This window comes from Mytilus californianus, unplaced genomic scaffold (assembly GCF_021869535.1).
Source record: "Mytilus californianus isolate M0D057914Y unplaced genomic scaffold, xbMytCali1.0.p SCAF_8, whole genome shotgun sequence".
Classification (NCBI taxonomy): domain Eukaryota; kingdom Metazoa; phylum Mollusca; class Bivalvia; order Mytilida; family Mytilidae; genus Mytilus; species Mytilus californianus.
In genome coordinates this window covers 90830170-90848751 of record NW_026262734.1, presented here as the reverse complement: position 1 = coordinate 90848751, position 18582 = coordinate 90830170, and the positions used below count along the sequence as shown (strand labels likewise).

Here is an 18582-nt window from a genome sequence, read left to right as displayed (position 1 = left end):
GTCTTATCTTATCTTTAGCTGGAGATATTAGATTTTGCATAAGAAAGTCAATTTTGGCTTTTTCGTCTGGTATTGTAACGAGATGTTCTCGGGCATCTTCCAACCAATCACTTATTATCGGATCTTTGTCTTTTTCGGGCCTACCGGATAATTTTGTAAACGGTCTCTCTTTTGCAACATATACAGTTTTTGTTGATTTTTGTAATTGTTCAATGATTTTGTTATTATGTTCTAATTGTTGCTTTAATTGAAAGTTTTCACCTTTTCTTTGTGCATATGGTATAATTTCTTACTCAATTCGTCTACCTCTTTCTGTAACTTTTCTTCTTTAGTTTCCATCTTGCTTGTAATATCTAGCACTTTAACCCCTAGAAAATATTGTCTAACCAACGTTGCCAATATTTTTTATATATATATAGTTATCCTGTCGACGACGCCATTTTTGTAACCTCCGAAAACGATAAAACTGGCTTACGAAAGCACAAATGTAAGGTTCATGAATTTATTGTACTGTATTCATATATTCACATTATACATATATCGAAAAATAACATTAATTATTGGCAACGCTGAATAGTTCAATATTTGTGAAAAAAAAATGGAAAAACACAAAACATCATAAGTCTATTAATATGCAGATATAAATTCAATTAAATTTAACTTGAAATAAAGATTGCTTTTTCAAATATCAATTAAATACATCAGAACTATTAATTTATCCAAAGCTATATAAAAGCTATAAGAACACGATTATCTCCCTTTCTGAATATTACAATTCTTAACATTTCTCAAATCAAAATATGAACACAAGAGAAACCTCCGAAAACGATAAAACTGGCTTACGAAAGCACAAATGTAAGGTTCATGAATTTATTGTACTGTATTCATATATTCACATTATACATATATCGAAAAATAACATTAATTATTGGCAACGCCTAAATAAGGAAATGGTAGACAATTTCACCTCAAAATATCATCCTCTAGTAGGAAAAACACATAGATCTACCTGTGAACAATATTGACTTTATCAGAACCTTTTATATTTAAAATGTAAAACAAATCTTTCATAGTATCAATATTTCTCAACAATGCCTATCAATTAGTTCAATAAAACTATAATTATATTTTTCAAATGATTATACAAATTTCGAAATCATATTTGCATTTGCAAAACTTCAGATAAAAATATAGAATGTTATTTACATGCACATGTCATATTTTTGTTCTTTTTGTATTTTATAAAACACTTTTATATAAAACAGTCATATTCAAAATCATTATAAATATTTACAAAATACACCAACCTTAAATCTTCAAATATTCTTGTTCACAAAACTGAGACACAACTACACCTGTCGATCAGTTATTTATCAATAGTAAAAACATACAATGTAGTGAACAGTTTTTACCTGTACACTAATTACTAGAATGAAGTAAATAATATTTTGAAATACCTTTAAATAATATTTGGACAAAATAATCAAACTGTATCATAAATATGATTTAATAAAATATATAAATGCTAATATAAAAATTATCTTTTCTGTTTTTTCTTAATTTTATTTAATTTCCAAATTTTACTTCAATTGCTGAACTCTATACAAAGAGAGATAACTCAAAAACTTGTAATGTAGTTTTTGACATATTACAAAACTTCAATTGCTGAACTCTATACAAAGAGAGATAACTAAAAAATTTCGAATGTAATTTTTGACATGTTACATATATATAGCAACCAATGACAACCAATGAATTACAGGCTCCTGACTTGGGTCAGGCACATACAGAACATGTGATATACAGCAACCAATGACAACCAATGAATTACAGGCTCCTGACTTGGGAAAGGCACATACAGAACATGTGATATACAGCAACCAATGACAACCAATGAATTACAGCTCCTGACTAGGGACAGGCACATACAGAACATGTGATATACAGCAACCAATGACAACCTATGAATTACAAGCTCCTGACTTGGGACAGGCACATACAGAACATGCGATATACAGCAACCAATGACAACCAATGAATTACAGGCTCCTGACTTGGGACAGGCACATACAGAACATGTGATATACAGAAACCAATGACAATCAATGAATTACAGGCTCCTGACTTGGGACAGACACATACAGACTATGTGACATACAGCAACCAATGACAACCAATGAATTACAGGCTCCTGACTTGGGACAGGCACATACAGAACATGTGATATACAGCAACCAATGACAACCAATGAATTACAGGCTCCTGACTTGGGAAAGGCACATACAGAACATGTGATATACAGCAACCAATGACAACCAATGAATTACAGGCTCCTGATTTTGGATAGGCACATACAGAACATGTGATATATAGCAACCAATGACAACCAATGAATTACAGGCTCCTGACTTGGGACAGGCACATACAGAACATGTGATACACAGCAACCAATGACAACCAATGAATTACAGCTCCTGACTTGGGACAGGCACATACAGAACATGTGATATACAGCAACCAATGACAACCAATGAATTACAGGCTCCTGACTTGGGACAGACACATACAGACTATGTGACATACAGCAACCAATGACAACCAATGAATTACAGGCTCCTGACTTGGGACAGGCACATACAGAACATGTGATATACAGCAACCAATGACAACCAATGAATTACAGGCTCCTGACTTGGGAAAGGCACATACAGAACATGTGATATACAGCAACCAATGACAACCAATGAATTACAGGCTCCTGATTTTGGATAGGCACATACAGAACATGTGATATATAGTAACCAATGACAACCAATGAATTACAGGCTCATGACTTGGGACAGGCACATACAGAACATGTGATACACAGCAACCAATGACAACCAATGAATTACAGCTCCTGACTTGGGACAGGCACATACAGAACATGTGATATACAGCAACCAATGACAACCAATGAATTACAAGCTCCTGACTTGGGACAGACACATACATTCTATGTGATATACAGCAACCAATGACAACCAATAAATTACAGCTTCTGATTTGGGACAGGTACATACAGAACATGTGATATACAGCAACCAATGACAACCACTGATTACAGCTCCTGACTTGGGATAGGCACATACAGAACATGTTTGAGAGCGTTAAACTTTCCCTTAACCTGGGAAAGTGGTGTACCACCACAACGTTAAAACTAACTGAAAAAATTAGTTGGAAATGGTTTAATTCAGCAGATTGGCACGAATCAGAAATACAAATAATGTTTATCTATTTACCTAGGCACATACAGAATATGTGATATACAGCAACCAATGACAACCAATGAATTACAGACTCCTGGTTTGGGACAGGCACATACAGCACATGTGATATATAGCAACCAATGACAACCAATGAATTACAGGCTCCTGACTTGGGACAGGCATATACAGAACATGTGATATACAGCAACCAATGACAACCAATGAATTACAGCTCCTGATTTGGGACAGGCACATACAGAACATGTGATATACAGCAACCAATGAGAACCACTGATTACAGCTCCTGATTTAGGACAGGCACATAAAGAACATGTGATATACAGCAACCAATGACAACCACTGAATACAGCTCCTGATTTGGGACAGGCACATACAGAACATGTGATATACAGCAACCAATGACAACCAATGAATTCCAGCTCCTGACTTGGGACAGGCACATACAGAACATGTGATATACAGCAACCAATGACAACCAATGAATAACAGCTCCTGACTTGGGATAGGCACATACAGAACATGTTTGAGAGCGTTAAACTTTCCCTTAACCTGGGAAAGTGGTGTACCACCACAACGTTAAAACTAACTGAAAAAATAAGTTGGAAATGGTTTAATTCAGCAGATTGGCACGAATCAGAAATACAAATAATGTTTATCTATTTACCTATTTGCAATCCTTAATGTTGTTTGGATGTGACCGAAAAAAAAACTCAACATATATCATTTTTCAGACGATCATGTCATATTTGAGATAAAACAAAAAAATATATAACATATTAGCACTACACCTGTCCATTTTCTCATAAAATGTAAAACAGTACACCGGTCAATTCCAGAAAGTTGAGTTAGGAGAAAAGAAATTTGTAATACAAACCGGCTTCCTGACCCGCAGTTTGTACAGTGTTGTATTGGAGATTCTAAAATGGCTAAAAAATGTTTTAAAAAAAAAATGTTTTTTTTTATAATTTTAGGCACAACAGCTTTTCGGCCAATGTTTAGTACGTGATTTGGACAGAAAAAAATGCAAAAAATATTTTCAGTTATTTGGAATGAACGATGGACTACAGACTGATGCATTCAATGCATTCAAAAAATGGGCTGACCAACATCTATAAAGACATTCCACGAACTGTTTGACTTAAATAGGTTTCTACATATTTGACTATTCCACGAACCGTTTAGATTTCTACATATTTGACTACAAATTGATACATTTAATATCAGGAAGTGGAAAATGTTTAAAATTGTGTAGCTCCCAAACCAGGAACCAATTCAATGGTAGCCTTCTCAGTATTTTAATTTTTTCAACAACCGCATTATGACAGACCTGTGGTATTACATCAATTTGCCGTACACTATAAAAATATTAAAACACAAGCATATTTTCACATTACATTTATTAATAATTGTCTTGCATTGTAATTTTTTTTTTTTCGTAATACGACATCTGACCTTTTTTCTTTTATAGATTACTGTATAATGTAACTATTAACAAGTTCAACATTATGTTTCAGGATGTTCGCTACTCTTGTTTTTGACTTTTTGTCAGAAATTCGGAATCCTCTAGTTTTTATGTACATGTAGTGTCGATAAGAATTTGGCCCGCTAACCCCTACTTTTCTTTTCATTATTTTATTCAATATAGTTTTAAAAAACCATTTTTGAAAATCTTATAAAATCTTGTTATTTTTCATTATTTATGAAAGAAAAAAGGTGGTAATATTAAAGGAATGAAAAATCTAGAGAGAATCATTTCAAGCCTAATTTTCAATGGTTTCTATACTAAAAAAGAAAGAGACCGATTTCATTGAGCTGCAACTCCTCTGAAACCATACACAGTCGGAAATATTTGTGATATGACGTATAAATTTAGTGTTTTGTACTTCCTAATTTTCTGGATTTCTTTTTCGATGTCATGAAAAAATAAAAATAAATAAAAAAAGTTTTCCGACCTACCGACCATATTTTTCAAATTGATGTTACCAGAAATACAGAATTTTTTATTGCTTATAAGATTCTTCAACTTGAGTATGTCAACAGATTTGGAGTAGCGTGAACGGTTTTTGAGATACAAGAGGGGTTGATTCATGATGAAGTGTTTTAGATGGGATTTTTGCCATTGTGTTACTCACTTTGATCCCCTTCGGTAATGTCAACGGATTTTACGTAGCTCATACGGTTATTAAGTTAAAGGGTAAAAAACTACTGAAAATCAAACTTTGCCACACTTTTCTTAGGGTATTTCATATTTTTATTTTCCAACCGAGATGAATGGGGTCTTTTGCATTTTGTTCCTCATTTTCATCTCTTTAAAGAAATCGAATTAAATTATTAACCGTGTACAAATCCTTACTGTGTCCACTTTATTACTGTGTCCATACTCTTTATTTCAACACTTGCTCAATTGTACCGCAATTTCGCGGGCATCTTCTAGTATATTTCAAAAGCAAGGACACGGACATATCTTTTTTTCTACTTTTTTAATTCATTTAATAATATACTATCAACAGTCTGGTAAAAAGCTTGTTATTTTATTTTTACAGAGTAGCGAACATCCTTAAGTGTTGATTGATTTTGCGAATTTGCACCAAGAGTGTCTCAACAATTCAGCAGAAGTCTTGTTTGCAGATTGTCTAAAGCCAAATTAACGTCATTCGAATGTCGAGGCCATTCGATAACAACAACATCACTCCATAGTGACTGTAATTCTCGTGGTATGTCTTCAATGTTTACGTCTAAGGCAATTACAATTATATTCTGTAGCGAACGTGATGACCTGGCTTCTTTTGTCCGGTCTATTTCATACGCGGCACAAGGTTTTGACATAAAATCGGAGGTCACGACAAAAATGATTTGGCGACTTCTGTTTATAGCATTTCCTATTTGTTCAAACGTTGATCTGCCACTTATGAAATTCTTATCTTCTACACATACTCGGAAACCCCATTTTGTTTCCAGTTGCACTATTAAAGTCTCAAGAACCCATGAATATCCATCATATCCGTAAGAAATGAATACGTCATAATCATAATTCAACTTCAAGCTGTTCTCCATAATTCCTCGAAACTTTCGGTAGCAGAAAAATATGATTCTCCATCGGAAGTTGTAAATAACTATAGTAGGAAGAAGAACCATAAAAAACGAGACTAAAAGTATGACGCCAACTCGTAACCAGACGAAAGCATCGCAATTACTGAAAATTACATGGTAATTCATTAAAACCGTGTCAGTGTTACTGAAGGATCCATTGCTCAATCGACAATAGTACGTCTTATTGTCCAAATGTACCATCGTACTATTCAACCATCGAACAAATTTTCTGTTTTCACACGAAGAAGAAAAATCATTTTTCCGTATCTTCAGTGAAAAATATCCAAGTTTTACTTGCTGTGCATCAAGCCATGAAGTAAACTCTGGGTAGAGAGTAAATATTCTGTTCCCTTTCAAATTTAGCGTTTTTAGTCTTGGCAGATCTGTAATGGCTGCAGGAATATGACTCAGACGATTATCTGAAAGTCGTAAGTGAATTAGATGGTCCAAATGCATTATGAATGATGATGGCAAAGTAAACATATAGTTAGAATCTAAATCCAAACGCTCTAAATTTGGAGTATTTTTAAATATATTAATGTTCTTATCTATAGCGCGATAGAAATGTGCATCCCTCATGTACAGTTCCTTAAGCACAGGAAAGTAAGGTAGGTTTTTCTTCTTGAAGTAAAGTTCACAGTCAATTCCTGAGATGTCTAAATATTCCAACCGTATGTCTCGATTATACAAAAAGATATCAGGAAAGCACTTGATATCGTAATAAGACATGTCCAAGTATCGTAAACTAGTGATATTATTTAGCGTTAATTTTGGAAAAGGAGGAGCACCTAAAACATGGGTTATACGCAATACTTCGAGTTTTGATGGAATGGTTATTTTGACGGAAGTTTCACCTTCACAATAGTCATGTTTCCTTTTCTTTTTCTTATGCGAGTGATATTGATCCGCACTGGTTGTTGCTGGCATGTACACTGCATCCAAGTATGTTAACGCCAAGTATGAAAAATCGAAAACTCTAAGACGAGAAAGTTTAGGAGCATAAAACGGGAGTTCATATTTTAGAGAAAAAAGCCCGAAACGATTGCCTGATAAATCGAGATGTTCGAGGCATTCCAGATGTTTTGAACCGAACAATGACAGACGAAGAATGTCAACAATGTTGTTATCAGCTAAGATAAGAATTTGAACGCACATAGTGTTCAAATGTTTCATCATTTCCTCTGTCAGGATGATGGTATGAGGTAAAGCAAATTTGTTTGTTCTTGGATTAAGCATGTGTGATAGATCTACCAATTGCATTGTTCTGTTTATTAGTGGATACATTAATTCCAGTCCTTTTGTTAAAGTAACACAAGTCCATGACAAGTCAAGAATAGAAAGCGAGATAAACGGTCGCAATACATTAACTCCGATTTGGGAAGTTTTGATAGAAAGACATTTCGACAAATGTATTTCTGACAAAGTAGCTGGAAAATTTTTGAATGTGTCATTTCTTAAATTTTGAAGATGACAGCTCTTGAACTTGATATACTTCAAAGGTAAATTTTTGAATTCAGGTCCGAAAACGGGACATCCATACAAATCAATGGTCAAGTTTTGTAGTTGTTTCAAGTGTTGAAATGCAACTCCTGGATACAACAAATGTCCCGTTTTATCAGCCAATTCCATATTTGAACTAAAGTCAAGATCAATTATGTTTGGTATGTTACGTAAAATGAATAACCCATCATTGGTTGATATATTGAGAGAATTATTAGCCAATGTTAAGATTTCAAGCTTCCGTAGACCGTTAAATGCTTCTGCCTCTACGCTTTCAATGTTGCATGTATCTAATTTTAGAACTTTTAAGTTGCTATAACGGCTGAAAGATTTATTCGAAATTGTCACAAAGCTGTTTTCACCAAGGTCCAAAACATCAATGTCTTCCGATAGGTTTTGTGGAATTTCCCTTAAATGAAGTTTACGACAATCAGCTGTTTTGAAACTGCCGATAATGATTTTACAACGTTGACAATTTACAACGTGAACACTTATGGTAAATAATAACAGCAGCATCATATTCATTGTTTCTGTAAGAGAAAAGAAAATTACACATGCTGGTTACAAGATCCTAAATAATTATATGAAATTGGTTATGTTTTGCACTTCTTTGCTCTTAGAAAACAGCTTATTGTGATCCGATAAAATAACATTTGACACACTTCTAAATCTATATGTTTTTATGTCAGGTTGGGCGCTATATCAAATGTGTCTGCCTATTGTAAGGATCTTATTATTTAAAGCAGAGTTACATGTGCGAACATTCTTAAGTCTTTTGGCACACTAATCAATGAGAATAGTAAAACATTAATGAGTTATCAATTAAAACAGACAATTCATGTTTACCTCCGTGAACATGTGTTAACTAAAAGTAATATGTAGTGATCAAACTGTCCCAAGACTTTTTCCACCATAAATAAATATTTTGTCATATCATGAAAGGGTGTCAGTATTGCTACACCAGATGTGTATTCAGTGATACCCGAGGCCAAGATATTGTGAAATAAAATCGCCTCTAAATTAAAGTAGCTAACAAAAAACAATAAAACAAAAGTAAAGCCAAACGAGCCTAAGAATGAGATCTATGCGAGAGGAAATACGTGCCTTTTAAAAATCCATTAAAAACAAGGTATCAAATAAAACTGGAAATCAACATCAAGTTTAGAAAACTATAATATTTTTAAAGCTACAAAAGAGTCATGCTGTTCAACAAGTCTTCGTTAAATGTTAGCTTTAAGAATATCTCTATTTATCACAAATATGATGAGTAAAATTACTTCAGTTCTAAAGAAATAACTTAACAAATTAACACAAGGGAAAAGTCAGCTATCCATAGAAGGAAACACAGACGAGGAAGACAGGTAAAGCTGTAAAAGTAATTTATACTTCAGCTAGAACACTTCCTGTTGTCTCCATCTACTTAATATAGTAACAAAGGGATCACACCGTGCAATGTCAATTTCATGTCACGCTTTCATCTACTAAATATAGTAACAAAGGAATCATTTCGTGCAGGGTCAATTTCATGTCTCGTCTACGTCTTCTAAATATGTCAATTTCATGTCACGCTTTCATCTACCAGGGATCATTTCGTGCAATGTCAATTTCGTGTCATGCCAATATTTTAACAATCTGGCGTTCTTTTGGGGATGAAAACTAAATTTTATTTTCGTGTCACCATTTTCATTAATAATAGATTTTAGCTACAGTATCTATACTATTAAACGAGAAGAACTCATTTTGTGTGTCGCTTTTCTTCCTTCCGCAATAAACTAATCATCATGCCTCTGTGTCCTATAGGTACCATGCATAGTCGCATTTGTCACCCATTCTTATGATTATTCAGTTTGGGTTATTTTGGGGAAAAAACGAAAAAAAAAAAGGCGTCCGAGTATTGTTTCCGTCATCAGACCGACTTTTAAGTCATAATAGACAAGACTTCCGGTTTTAAACTTTAAAACATAATTTTCATAACAAGTAATAGCTTTCTCGAAAAAAGCTAGCCGTCTCTTAGCTGATAAAAGTGGAAAGTGTTCTCGCTTTGTAGATTAATTCATTCAGAATAGCCTTGCATATTAATCAACAAATTTCACCACACACGTTATGAAACCGTAGTATATCGTTTAATGTTGTGTGTCAAATAAGGTCCTTATCGTACTAATCCTTCAAATCATGGTTATAAATGCTTTACATTTTTGTCAAACAATTCATTCTCTCATCATGAAACATCAAAACCATGTTCAAGTTTTCTTATGTTTTTTATGTATAAAATGTACGTAACAGTGAGCGACTGGATTGAATGTGAATTAGGAGATTCGGCTATTTACAGATAAAGGTTACCTCTGTATCGACATGAATGATTTGTGACTAGGCAAAATCTAATTGCTAAAATAGAGAGTACAAATCCGATACTCTACGGGATTGAAAGACATTTACTAGGTTCGGATTGTCCCAACCAATCAACGAACTTTAATTATTCTCGTCTCAGTAATATCTTCCAATCAGGTAGTAAGAAGCATTCAGCCCGCAGATTGTCCATCGTTCAATTCTTAATAACGTCTTCGCGGAGAGGTTAATTACTCGGGGACAGGACAATAATTTTCGCGTTATTCTGCATGTATACTATGATTATACTCCTATAATACATAGAGACTCTCTACATAATATAACAGTGATCGCCGTGGAGAAGAAAATTGGAATTGAAAGTTAATAGCAAATATACTTTATTTATAGAAGGGGGCTCTTTATAATCATATAGCATTAGACTGTTACTGACTGATTTAAATAATAATTACAACTACATGTTTAGATATGATCAGATATGATTTCATTGCAAAAAATTGATGCTCAATATTTTTTTTTCTTGCTATACATTCTTGAGATTTATATTAATACTTTGACTGATATATGTTTTTGAACTATTATGTGTCTCAAAGGATGTAACTTTAGCTGTTTACTTATTTAACTATACTGGTACATCATTAATTATTTGATTATTTTATGTTGACAGTGCACATTTTCATAGTACTTTTCAAAAGTAAATATTAAATTTCACTCTTCACAAAGAACCTACTAGTTAACAAATTCACTATATTGCTGTTGCCGGCAAAATAGCCATTTCTATAGAAATAGGCTATTATGCCGGTTTGAATAAGGATATTTTTGTCAGAGCCGGCTTGCCGGTGCCGGCAAAATAGCCACTGCCTTATTTATAATAGACGAAAATCATGGAATTTAATAGAAAACCAAAAAAATTACGGACTTTGGAAAAAGGGAGAGGGCTAAAAATAATTGTACTGTCTCCAAGTACAAGTATGACTTTTGATATATACCTTTTATGAAATTCTCCAGACATAGAATCTTTTACAAAAATTCATCCTACAACAGTTTACATACTTTCAACCTACCTCTAAATGCCCGCGATTTCGCGGGTGTGTTCTAGTAACAATAATAATATTAGGTCAGTGTCAGATAAAATTAAATATCAACATTTGTGTATTCGGCACGAGACTGTAAAGGGATTTGTTTAACGTCACTCGAACCCAATTTCTCAGCCTTATACAAAACATTGATATTTTTCTGACATTGACATAATGTTGTACATAAACATGACAAATGCTCTTTAAAGCGAAGTTAATTGAAACCATAGACTAATAATAAGGGAAACCAACGGCGGTATTACTCCTAAAATATAAATGGAAAGCTAAATATGGATATTTGACCTTATATGTAATCTTGATATATTCTGAGTGGATTAAGTCTAAAAAACACATTTTATTGGAAATTGCCTTGAAATAGGGCTATACCATAAATATGAGTAGGCAGAGCAAGTCATACTCGGTGTTTTGGGCGGATATTTTTCTGACTTTTTCTCCTTATTTCATATATTGGGCTATACAAGACAACCTTTCCCAATTATTCTTTAAGAAATATACAGTAATAGTTAAATGAATTGTTTTTGAAACAGTTACAACAAATGTTTACTAAAAAGCATCCATTCTATGGCGGCGTACATTTAAGTTTTACGTAAGGAGTTTTTGAAACCTCCATGGAGTCAGTAAACTTTTATGTGGATAGTTCATTCAGCATGAACACTTCGATTACTCATTTATTATCGCATTGCTTATACAAATATATATTTATTACCATAAAATTTAGATTAAGTAAGATAAAAGTAAAACTTTTGAGAGAATAAATGTATAAATGGACAACCAGGGACCTTATAGTAAAGACCAAGAAGAAATTCGGGGTTTTCATCATCTTTTGTATTTTGAATCATATTCAACTATAATTTATATGCAAGGGGATGAATGTTTGGTCTATTATTGGTGATTGTTTTTATTCATACTTATTCTATCATGATGCGCTTGATAAAGTATTGGTAAAAAAATATATTCCCTTGATTTTGACAGTTTAATGAATCCTAAAGGAAATTAACGCCGCATTTCATTACAGAAAAAAATGTCCGAGCCATAGATATATATCTTGGGTGTTTAAAAGCACTTTTAAACTCGTTAGCAGGGGGTAAAAAGGGTTTACAATTGATCGGTTTACTTCCGGTGATGGTTATAATCTTATATGGAACGAAATGTTTTTCTGAAATTTTCACTGTAGTACTGGACAGGATAACTCTTTACTGATGCTTAGTATTTCTTTATTTGAAACAAAGGTACATTCTGCACATTTTTTTGAAAAAAAATTAACAAAGACTAATAGGGGAACATCAATGGTCATTACCTGAAAATGCACAAAATCTTGCTAAACTCTACCATTACTAGAAATTTCTGAAACCTGATCTGAAATAGTCTACTGATAATTGTCTGATTGCCAATTATACGACATCTCATTTTTATATAGATAAAAACGGAAGAAACAGATAAAACGTATACACGTTATGTTCATACCTACGATTGTTACAGAAATCTTGTAACTAACTATTATAAGCTTCTAGTATATAGTCGACCATTGTTTGTCACCAAGTTTATCTAATGTCGCTTCTGTTTAGTAATATATGTAGTAAATACTTACGATTAGTACCTCTTAAATACAACATGGCGATTTGTAACACAATTTATACACACCTTTGTATAAACTATTAGTATAACTTCTAACTGAATTAGGTGATAAAAAGACTCGAACGAATTTCAAAACAGGAAGGTTTCGCCGTATGATTTAATTGAGGAACTGACAATATGTTAAAATAAATAAATCATAAATTATCAATTGATTATTTGTTTAAATACCTTCCTTTTGTAGTTTTACCATATTTAACCTATTTATGTCTTCTTTTTTTTGTGTGCTGCCAAGTTGCATATTCCCCGAGGGTATCACCAGCAGTAATCAGCACTTCTGTGTTGACATGAATTATCACTGATATGGTGATAACTATAACTTAACTGTTTACAAAACTTTGAATTTTTGAAACACTAAGGCTGTTTTACCTCAGGAATATATTACCTTAGCTGTATTTGGCAAAATGTTTAGGAAATTTTGGTCCTCAATGCTCTCCAACTTCGTGCTTTATTTTGGCTTTTCAACTTTTTATGAATCGAGCGTCACTGATGAGTCTTTTGTAGACGTAACGTGCGTCTGGCGCAAATATAAAATTTCAATCTTGGTATCTATGATGAGTTTATTTCTATCCAAGTAATCAGGCGAGGAACCAGTCATTTTGACATTTTCTATGTGTAAACCAGTTTACGTTTTAAGATCTTTGAAATACCAACAATGATGACGGTTTAACAGACAGACGGCCAATGTTTTTAGTCTCACCTACTGATAGTGATCATTACAAGGGAACAACCGAACTTATAGGACGACGTTTTGAAAATGTTTATCTCAAAATTCAGAAAGTTCAAGAATAAGATTTCAAATGCTATTCTAAGGATTCGGGAAAGACCGGAACAATTTCCCGTATAAAGAGTGAGTAATAGGAATTACTTCAATCACAGAAACTATTTCAGTCTAGGAACAGTTCTTTCAGCTTTAATTAACATTAGTCATCATTTAATAATTTCATAACTATCATTAACTACACAATATTTATAAGGCCAATGAAACACAAGATAAGACTGTATAATTTCAGCTGCAACGTCTCATGACTTCAGGTAGAAGTTCACTGACAAATCACTATCAATCTTTAATTTAACAATGTCTCAAATAATTCCAGTGCCACAAGCTTCAGAATGAATTCTTCTCTAACGACTCACTCTGATTCTACGCTCAAAAAAAGAGGGGCGAAAGATACCAGAGGGACATTCAAACTCATAGATCGAAAATATACTGACATCGCCATGGCTAAAAAAGAAAAAGACAAACAGACAAAATTTTAAGACTTTAAATTTCTATTGTTTTTTTTTAATTATAAAAAAAAACATCGCGGACGTGGTGGTAAATACCTCCCTTCGAAGATACCTGGGGGATTTTGGGGTGTGAGTATTTGATATTTACTTTGAAAGATTGTTCGACTCAAGTTAACACTCGCTCTGTTAAAGCGCTTCTAGTTTGTAAAAGTGGGTGCATAAATTAATTAAAAAGAATCGAATATTAAAAACTCGTCATGTAAGTTTTGTTTAGGTTAAAACCCATCGGTATAATCCATTCAAATCAAAGGCTTGGAATCATAATGAAATTAGCATAATCACTAAAATATCATTTATTGTTTTAAGATAAAATAACCGTAGTTAACGAAAATAACTATTACATGTTCTTCCTATCAGATATTTAACTTAGTTAATCACGAAATGTGGGAGCACCAGAGTACTGGTAATGATAAGAACATTTGTCCTTGCATTGGTATAATTATATAAGTATCAGATTCTGTAACATGTGTTACACAACTCTGTAAGGATTGTTTTCCAGTTGTGAAATCTTAGGTAAGAACAGTGTAACCTGCCTAATCTGATACCCGAGTATTCCAACATCCTGCTTTAACCGACACATTTTCATTTTCCCATAATATGCCTATCCTTGCAGAAAAAACCTGAGTATTCCAACACCCTGCTTAATCCGACATTTAAAAAAAATAAATCTGATTTGACGACTTGTGTAAGACTATACATACCTCATGGAACACCAATAGAGTGAATCGCTGCCCATGGTCTCTTGAGAACTTTGATCTTATTTCATCAATTAAATCTTCAGAAAAGATGTCAGGGAAAAGAAGCATAATAATTGTAACAATTGTGTTCTAATACCCCCGAAAACTCAGCTATTTTAATTGTTTGCATCAGCAACACAATGACTATGCTACATCCGTTAATGGAAAGAATAGACTAGTTTCCTGAACGGAATATAGCTACTAAGTGACTATGAACATATTTGTATAGCACTTTTTAATTTATTGTATTACTTAAGTGTTATACTTTAAGTTACTATGTATACCACATTTTTATTTTTGTAAAATTTTCGATGTTTTAGCAACTGCGTTTTTGCGTACGGATTGCTACGTGCCTGTAAATAGATATAAGTATATAATCTTAGTCAGACTAAGGTGAAAAATATTGTTAATATAGATTTTTCCCATACCTCATGGTGTTAAATTTATAAAACAAATGATTTGATTGATAGCGTCAAAAAGACTTAAATAAAAATATTTTCTGACCAGAAAAAAAAACACCTTGAAGTTAAATGGTTACTCCCTTAGGTATACAAATTGAATTATTTGTTTTATATAAATGTTCTACTCTATCTAGAACATAGTGTTTGTATACAATATTTACGCAAACACGGGAACTAATTTAGAACGAACTTACTTTCGTTAATCATACTTTTGACTTTTTGACCCTCAAAGAGTCACGTTCTGGAGTAATAGATAAGACCAGTGGAATTTCATGTTCATTCACAAATAATTTTATTTCAAGGTAGCAACAATGAAATTAGCTCTAGCAGTGTGTTGTGCGTGTATTTTGTCTGGTAAAATTTTTTTTTGAATTAAGAAAACAACGAAGATTGCATTCACTAGATGTTAACTATCCTGATTGAAATTATGGTTGCCTTATTGTCGTTTAAATTTTGATAATATTTATAGAACAATCATCGTCTGACCTTCGCATTACAGCAAAATACATTGAGTGTGTAGGTAATGGTAATGTCTTAGATTTGCTTGCTTGCTAGAGGAACCGTTAAGTCATTATTAGGTTAGGTATACTACCCTCCTTTAAGAGTAAACTAGTCCTATAGATAACCAATATCTCTGTCTTTATGACTAGACTACTCCTAAAGGAGGGTAGTATAGTTGACCTTATTATCATTTCACGGTTCAGCTAACAAGCAAGCTAGTCACAGCTATTACCTTTACCTACACACTCAATGTATTTTGCTGTAAATGTTATGTAAAATTTGTGATATAAATATGCATTAATTATGAATATAGAGATGAATGGATGGATAAAACACTAATATAGCATGTATATCAGGACGAGATTATATTCAATAAAATGAGTGACGACAACATGCCTAACAAAAGGAGGGACGATAACATGTTGAATAATAAGAGATCTGGGCTATTACATTGTTTAATGAAGCGCCGCTTGAACTAAAGCAGTAACCAAATAGACAATTACTAGTAAGTTCAACAATGGGCATTTATATATACAGTATGGAAAATTCTAAACAGCATCTGGTCTATCCGGAAGAACCATGACTTCGACTAGGGAGCTGGCAATTGCTGGTCATTACATATGGAGTTGAACGCAACTGCCACTTGTGGGTTTCAAACTTTCAACCTTAGATTTGACAGGTTAGTAAAACTGTAGACGAAATGTTAAAACCACTCGGCTCCCAAGCCCCAAAGATATAGCTTCTAGTATATCGTCGACCATTGTTTGACACCAAGTTTATCTAATGTCGCTTCTGTTTAGTAATATATGTAGTAAATACTTACGATTAGTACCTCTTTAATACAACATGGCGATTTGTAACACAATTTATACACACCTTTGTATAAACTATTAGTATAACTTCTAACTTAATGAGGTGATAAAAAGACTCGAACGAATTACAAAACAGGAAGGTTTCGCCGTATGATTTAATTGAGGAACTGACAATATGTTAAATAAATAAATCATAAATTATAAATTGATTATTTGTTTAAATACCTTCCTTTTGTAGTTTTACCGTATAGATACGATACTGTAGTCAGGCCATTAAAGATTACATATTTTGGCTTTAATATTAATTCACTTATAGGGTCTTTGCATCGGAATTAAACACATTTATTCTAAAACAAGTTGTTGGCATGACACGGGTTATGTTCTTCTCATATATTTTATGACGGTATAATACTAAACCCCTAACAGGAGGGATTGTGCCTGATATTCATATGAGGAAGACATAATCTTTTAATCAATTTAATTGAGGTCTGGAGCTGGCATGTCAGTAACTGCTAGTAGTCTGTTGTTATTTATGTACTATTGTCATTTTGTTTATTTTCTTTTGTTTCCTATTCTGACATCGGACTCGGACTTCTCTTATACTGAGTTTTACTGTACGTACTGTTGTGCGTTTGTTTTTTCTACACAGGCTAGAGGTATAGGGGTAGGGTTGAGATCTCAAAAAACATGTTTAACCCCGCCGCATTTTTGCGCCTGTCCCAAGTCAGGAGCCTCTGGCCTTTGTTAGTCTTGTATCATTTTTAATTTTACTTTCCTGTGTATAATTTGGAGTTTAGTATGACGTCCATTATCACTGAACTAGTATACATATTTGTTTAGGGGCCAGTTGAAGGACGCCTTCGGGTGCGGGAGTTTCTCGCTGCATTGAAGACCCATTGGTGGCCTTCGGCTGTTGTTTGCTCTATGGTCGGGCTGTTGTCTCTTTGACACATTCCCCATTTCCATTCTCAATTTTATTAAACCTATTTATGTCTTCTTTTTTTGTGTGCTGCCCAGTTGCATATTCCCCGAGGGTATCACCAGCAGTAATCAACACTTCTGTGTTGACATGAATTATCACTGATATGGTCATAACTATAACTTAACTGTTTACAAAACTTTGAATTTGTGAAACACTAAGGCCGTTTTACCTCAGGAATATATTACCTTAGCTGTATTTGGCAAAATGTTTAGGAAATTTTGGTCCTCAATGCTCTTCAACTTCGTGCTTTATTTTGGCTTTTCAACTTTTTATGAATCGAGCGTCACTGATGAGTCTTTTGTAGATGTAGACGAAACGTGCGTCTGGCGCATATAAAATTTCAATCTTGGTATATATGATGAGTTTATTTCTATCCAAGTATGCAGGCGAGGAACCAGTCATTTTGACTTTTTCTATTTTTCTATGTGTAAACCAGTTTACGTTTTAAGATCTTTGAAATACCAACAATGATGAAGGTTTAACAGACAGACGGCCAATGTTTTTTAATCCCACCTACTGATAGTGATCATTACTAGGGAACAACCGAACTTATAGGACGACGTTTTGAAAAGGTTTATCTCAAAATTCAGAAAGTTCAAGAATAAGATTTCAAATGCTATTCTAAGGATTCGGGAAAGACCGGAACAATTTCCCGTATAAAGAGTGAGTAATAGGAATTACTTCAATAACAGAAACTATATCAGTCTAGGAACAGTTCTTTCAGCTGTAATTAACACTAGTCATCATTAAGTAATATCATATCTATTATTAACTACACAATATTTGTAAGGCCAATGAAACACAAGATAAGACTGTATAATTTCAGCTGCAACGTCTCATGACTTCAGGTAGAAGTTCACTGACAAAT

At 33.4% G+C, this 18582-nt stretch overlaps 1 protein-coding gene and 1 long non-coding RNA gene across 8 annotated transcripts; both read right to left on the bottom strand.

The window, feature by feature from the left end:
* Positions 1–488: 488 nt before the first annotated feature.
* Positions 489–3191, bottom strand: LOC127711713 (uncharacterized). 7 transcript variants are annotated; one of them, XR_007986857.1, is made up of 2 exons: positions 2884–3191; positions 489–1961 (listed from the first exon to the last, which is right to left on the bottom strand). It is a non-coding gene; the product is annotated as an uncharacterized LOC127711713 (long non-coding RNA). The 7 variants fall into 7 exon arrangements; XR_007986860.1 differs by lacking the exon at positions 2884–3191 and adding an exon at positions 2813–2827; XR_007986856.1 differs by lacking the exon at positions 2884–3191 and adding an exon at positions 2600–2761.
* A 99-nt stretch (positions 3192–3290) lies between these two features.
* On the bottom strand, positions 3291–8383 carry LOC127711705 (toll-like receptor 3). The gene has a single exon (XM_052217816.1). It carries the CDS (start codon positions 8376–8378, stop codon positions 5868–5870), a length of 2511 nt encoding a protein of 836 aa, XP_052073776.1. The 5' UTR covers positions 8379–8383; the 3' UTR covers positions 3291–5867.
* Positions 8384–18582: the final 10199 nt, after the last annotated feature.

What these genes read in the sequence shown, in the direction of transcription:
- LOC127711705 (XM_052217816.1), bottom strand. Translation starts at nt 8,378, where the DNA reads ATGATGCTGCTGTTATTATTTACCATAAGTGTTCACGTTGTAAATTGT.